At 47.0% G+C, this 6,000-nt stretch overlaps 1 protein-coding gene across 5 annotated transcripts in view; it reads left to right on the top strand.

Moving 5' to 3' along the window:
• The first annotated feature begins 1,321 nt into the window (after positions 1 to 1,321).
• Positions 1,322 to 6,000, top strand: part of LOC123188643 (AUGMIN subunit 3) — a 44,229-nt gene continuing 39,550 nt past the window's right edge. For all 5 annotated transcript variants that reach the window (XM_044600851.1, XM_044600853.1, XM_044600852.1 and 2 more), the window contains exons 1-6: positions 1,322 to 1,611; positions 2,264 to 2,300; positions 2,472 to 2,575; positions 2,985 to 3,180; positions 3,635 to 3,701; positions 3,829 to 3,932. In XM_044600851.1, coding sequence (XP_044456786.1) covers positions 1,349 to 1,611; positions 2,264 to 2,300; positions 2,472 to 2,575; positions 2,985 to 3,180; positions 3,635 to 3,701; positions 3,829 to 3,932 — 771 coding nt within the window. In that variant the 5' untranslated portion in view covers positions 1,322 to 1,348. The remainder of the gene's footprint in view (positions 1,612 to 2,263; positions 2,301 to 2,471; positions 2,576 to 2,984; positions 3,181 to 3,634; positions 3,702 to 3,828; positions 3,933 to 6,000) is intronic.

The following is a 6,000-nucleotide window of genomic DNA, read 5'->3' as shown; positions in this document are numbered from 1 at the left end:
CTCCATGAGTTGCTGCAGTACCTTGAGGGCGGCAATAACCTGCTGCTGGCATACCCTGCCGCGGTGTCCGTCCCACCCCTCGCCGGAGCGCCGGGCCATGGGCGCCCAGGAGGTTCGGCTCCTCCTCTTCTTCCTCGTCCTCCCGCTCCTCCTCCCACTCTTCCGGCTCGCCGGCGCTGTTCGGCGTCAAGGCCGAGCCTGCCGCGGAGGCGCCGCTCGGCCGGCGCACCTGCAACGGCGGCATTGTCATCAACGAGGGTGGCAGGCGCGCCCCCTCCTCGGCTCCTCCGCGCTTCCTCAAGCCAAAGAGGAAGCCGGGGCTCGCCGCCGTCAAGACGGATCCGGGGCTCCCCGTCATGAAGACGGAGCCCGGGCTCGCCGGCGGCGTCAAGGAGGAGGAGCTCAACGACGCGGCGGCCTTCAAATGGGCGCGCGATGACTGGGCGCAACTCCTTTTGAGACCGCGAAAGCAGAGCCGGTTACGTCCATTGGGGTAGCTGGAGCTGGAGCGCCAGCACGCCGCCTACGAGCGGTTTGAAGCTCGGCGCCGTGGCCGGGACGAGGGAGGCGTCGTCGTCCTCGACGACAACGACGACGCGCCACCACCACTGGTCCACCTTAGAGACGCCGGACAGGGGTCCAGCTGGGGCGGCCGCGCCGTCAAGAAGGAGAAGGCCGCCATCGACGAGGTGGACCGCGGCGACTTCTTCGCCCCGTAGATGTCTTTTTTTAAATAATTTATGTAATGCCGAACATGTTGAATATTAATGTCAGGTTTGTCGAATTTAGCCGAACTTTGCCGAATTCAGGTTTTTAAAAATAAAAAACCCACGTCTGGGGCGATCCCGAGGAGGCGCGTAAAATCGCCGCATGGGGGCAACGGCTGGAGATGCTCTTAGGCCTTGTACAATGGGAGATGGTTGGGGAGGTGCTTAGAAAAATAAACCGGATTTTTCTGAAGTACCGGTGCCTATTTCTATAAAAGAGGCACTTAATTAAATATTTACTCTGTACAAATAAGCACCGATACTTAAGGAAATCCTGGTTTATTTTTCTATAAGCACCTCTTCTAAGCACCTTCCATTCTACCTTAGGTCTTGTACAATGGGAGGTGCTTAGGGGAGATGCTTAAAGAAATAAACCAGACTTTTCTTAAGCACCGATGCTTATTTGTATCAGGTAGACACTTAACTAAGCGTCTCTCTTATAGAAATAGGCACCGGTGTTTCAAAAAATCTCGGTTTATTTTTCTAAGCATTCCTCTAACAAGGCCTTACATGCCTATATGCATTGGCCAGGCCGTGCCGCCCATATGGCCAGCTTTGGCGGCCCCACCAGTTCCTCACCCATGTCAAAAAAAAACCTCACCCATCCCGCGGGCCCACCACTACTCCCATTTCCGCACGCATCGATCAACGCGATACCGCCGGCGATGAGCGCGAAGCAGCTCTGCGACGCCTTGGCCGCCGCGGGGTTCGACAGCGGAGATCCGCTCGACCCGGAGAGCCTCGATTGGGCGTTCCTCCAGGGAGACGACTCCAGCCGCGTGCTCGCGTGGATCGCCGCCCGCCTACGCCGCGCCAACGTCCTCTCCGCCTCCGACCTCGAACTGTACATACCGATCTGTCCCGCGAACCCTCTAGAAATTTCTCTAATCGTAGCGTGTCCAGGCGCTAGGTAGCGCAGGTGCAAGGATTGTCAAGGTCGTCTGCTCGGTGGGGTTGTTTCGAACGCGATGGGTGGGGCATGTGTCTGCACTGTGAGATGTGCAATGTGCATTTGCAATGCAAGGCGCTGTTCGGGCTTGCGGGTGGGGTTCTGGTTCGAGTTGGCCTGAAAATTACTCCCTCCGTTTCAAAATAGATGACCCACTTTGTACTAAAGTAAATAGTATAAAGTTGGGTCATCTATTTTGGAACGAAGGGAGTATGGGTTTGGATTCAATATAGTAATGTGATGTGGAGTACAAAGTTGTCTGTGAATCTCAGGGAAGTGGAGGGCTTTGGAGAGAAAAGCGCACAACTGCAATGTTCGTCGCCACATGCTTTTATTTTTTGAACAGACGCCACATGCTTTAGGAATGTGATTCATCATACCATAGCACTATCTATTCTTTAATTAAGGATAACAGAAGTTTTGCTGCATGAAGAATAGCTGCAGATTGTGATTTTAAATCCCGTATTACATCATGATTTCCCCTACACGTACTGATTCTCTTCCTTCTGAGGCTTAAACTGGTCTTCTTGTTTCGTGGACTATGCAGCTATGATCAGCTTGAACTAGAAGGGAAGCTTTTGGAGGTATAGAGATTTTTAACTCCATTTGTTCATTAAACTTAGTTGGACTATTAAGTTATTACAATTGCTCATATAATTTTTTTTGAAAGAAATTGCTCATATAATTTTAGTCGATTGTTGGAATATAGCTGTCTCGGGCTAGGGATATGATCCTAATATGAGTACCATTTTTAGGGGAAAGACTTGGATTCCGCTTTCGACAGTATTTCGGCGTTCTCAGAAACTGGAGAGAACCATGAATACACATTCTTGTCGGAAGAAAGTCTGGGAGACATCCGGTATGCCATGTTGCTCTAGTGTTATCCAACAAGTGATTCAATTGGTATTGTGTGGCCCTCGTCTTTTGAGCTGCATTTCCCCTTTACCTTTCCATCACCAATATCTGCAGAAACAGCAACTTTGCTATGTTTTTCTCCCATCATGTTTTTTTTATCTTACTGCATATCTAGTACGTTTGATTTTGCGTGTGTTATACAATGGAATTACTGCCTAAATCTCTGATCTGCTAAGTTCTGTAACACCATCAAGTCTGATTTGGATATCAGAGGGTCTAGCAAGTAGCTTAGTAGTCACATACTAGAAAAAGAAAGAGAATTAGTCAAGGTTTGCTCAATATTAGCATCTAGCTTGCTAACAGTATGTTTTAATCTCTCCATTGACCAAGGATTTTCTTTTGATTTTTTCTAGCGACTCAAAACTAGCACTTAGAGCTGAAGTTTCTGATTTGGAAAAAAAGCTCGCTTCTCTGGAATGGCAGCTTGATTTGCTTACAGCACACGCTACCACCATCACGCAGGGAAAGAAATCCCGCACATCTGCTAAAACTAGCGCAACTGGAAAACTTGCGAGATTTGATGAGGAACTTGCCAAGAGAAGTTTAGAGGTAAAATGTTGGTTTCTCTTGTCAACCTGGAAACAGTATACCATATACCACTGTCCTTGTGTCATTCCCTGCTGTATCGTGTTAAGTAACTGTAGTCTGCACTGCTCATTGTCTAGTTTATAAATCAGCGGGAGCATGGCAGTACTCTGGAATTAACCAAGTAACTAGCTATCATTTGTGGCTGATATTTGTGGCCGATTACTGGTCGTGTTCACTCAAAAAGACACACGTTGGCAGCAAAAAGAGTTTACTGGACTTCAAGTTTACACAAATCTATACATATGTTTAAGTTCTTTTATATTATCTTCCTGTCTGACATTTGATAGGTGAGAAATACCAATTGTGGTTCTTTCTAATTGGCTTTATTATTTCTTATAGGAATTCGTTGCAGTACTATAATAGAAGAATTTGTTATGTGACGGTTTGTTTTTCCATTTCCCCTCCTTTGCTTCAGATGAATGAAGTACTTGGAAAACTTGTTGCTACGATCCAGGAGTTGTCTTACTATCATTCAGAAACTGGTATTAGTGTTGCCCTTCACGTGTAAAATTGCACATCTTACCATTTGTTACTTAGATTGACATGCGTTGATAACTGGATACCTCCATTTTGATTCACGTGCATCTCATTTTATTTTATTCATTATAGATATTGGCGTCTACCTGTCATACTGTGATTTCCAATCATATATAATCAGTAACCTGGCTTGTACCAAAGAACTTAACACATGGTTCACTAAGAAGTTTGAGAAGGTGTGTTAATCTATCATGATCTCGCTGTTCCTATATTAACTGATTTATGTTCAACAAAACATGCAAATATCAGCTCAAAATCATACATGGTCATACACATAGTGTACAGCGAATTGATGCATGGGGATTCTAATATTTTGCCAAGTCGCTAAGATCTAAGATATTCACGCGCTGGTGCCTTTTGTAAAAACCAAACCTGTCTTTGTTCATTTTCTTATTTGCACTAATTATCAAGTTTACGTTCTCAATAATATCTTGTTTGAATATTAATCTTAAACACTATACGAAAGGAGAAATTAGCTTAGTGCAATAATTTACTACACCATCATATATGTAGATAAGAAATAACGAAGAAACAATATGATAGATTAACACAAAATTTAAATAATGGGTCTACCCTTTTATGTAGAAAAAGGTAAATATTTTTATCGAGTTGCAAGAACCAGTTCATTCAAAAGTTCAAATTTATGGGGGAAAGTGTGGGCAATGTAATTATACTAAAATAGTCCCCCTCACATCAATCTCATCACCAAAGCGGCGGACAAGAACAACGTGAACATCAATAGGCGCCTGATTGGGAATTTTCGTGGTGTTTCAAACCAGCTGGAGTTGGAAGAATTACACCTTGCTGAAAGAAAATACACCTGGTCCAATGCCTAGGCAAACCCCGTGTTGACAAAGTTCGACCACTTCTAACACTCTGATGACTAGGACTTGCTATTCCCCAATGACCACCTCCAAGCCGTCATCACGGCTTGCTCAGAACATGCCCACCACGGCTTGCTCAGAACATGCCCCTCTGTTCCTACAGGGTGACGTGGAGGAAAGAAGAAAGCGTTCTTTCAAGTTTGAGGAGTTCTGGCTTCGGCTCCCAGGTTCCATGAGATTGTGGCCTCGGCATGGAATAAGCCTATCCTTGATCAGAACACCATCCGTCGCATTCACATCAAGCTATGGCGCACGGCGAAGGCACTCAAGGCATCCAGAGCGTGAGAGTTCTCAAGACTCAGATTGTGATTGTGAAGGAGGTGATTTGGCGCCTAGATCAGGCGGAGGAGAATAGACCCTTGTTTGCGGCAAAGCGTGATTTGAGGCGTAACTTGAAGACTATGTACTTGGGCCTCCTCTCTTTCCAAAAGATCAAGTTACGGCAGCGCTCTCGCCTTACTGGGATCAAGCTTGGGGATGCAAACACCAAGTTCTTTCATGCGAGGGTCAATGGCCGCAGGCGAAAGAACCTCATTCAGACGCCGTTTTCAACCACCGCAGTGGCAATCACCAAGGAGGACAAGGAAAGGGTGTTGCTATCACACTTCCAAGAACACCTCGGCATGCCATGCCCGAGATCGTCGGGGCTTCTATGGGAGAACGTGGACATCCCGACCCACGACCTGTCTGATCTGGATGCTCCCTTTCATGTTGATGAGATGAAAGCACTCGTCTTCTCCTTCCTTCCGTTAAGTCACCGGGCCTGGATGGCTTCATTGGAGCTTTCTTCTAGTCTTGCTGGAAGATCATAAAGAATGACGTGTTTGCGGCAGTCCGTTGCGTGGCTGCCCTTCGGGGGGGGGGGGGACTGCGCTTCCCTCATCAACTCCGCCAACATCATCATGCTTCCGAAGAAGCTTGACGCGCTCGGAGTTGGGGACTACCGTCCGACCAGTCTGATCCATGGCCTCTCGAAAATCTTCTCCAAGCTCTTGGCTAACAGGCTTGCTCCCCTCCTACCGACGATCGTCTCCAAGTGCCAAAGCGCGTTTGTTTAGAAACAGTGTATACTCGACCACTTCATGCATGTTTAGAACTTGATTAAAGATCTTCACAGAAGAAACATTCCGGGCCTTTTCCTCAAGCTTGACATCTCAAAAGCCTTTGACTCTGTGAACTGGGCATACTTGCTTAAGGTGTTGCAACGTCTAGGTTTCGGGCAACGTTGGCGGAACTGGATCTGCCTATCCTTGGCCTCCTCCTTCTCCAGGTTCCTGCTCAATGATAACCCTGGCACATCTTTCAGTCACGTCCATGGTTTGCACTAGGGGGGTCCGCTTTCCCCTATGCTCTGCATCCT

Source organism: Triticum aestivum, chromosome 2A (assembly GCF_018294505.1).
Source record: "Triticum aestivum cultivar Chinese Spring chromosome 2A, IWGSC CS RefSeq v2.1, whole genome shotgun sequence".
NCBI lineage: Eukaryota > Viridiplantae > Streptophyta > Magnoliopsida > Poales > Poaceae > Triticum > Triticum aestivum.
Note: the sequence above shows the minus strand (reverse complement) of the source record. Positions and strands in the feature narration are given on the sequence as shown.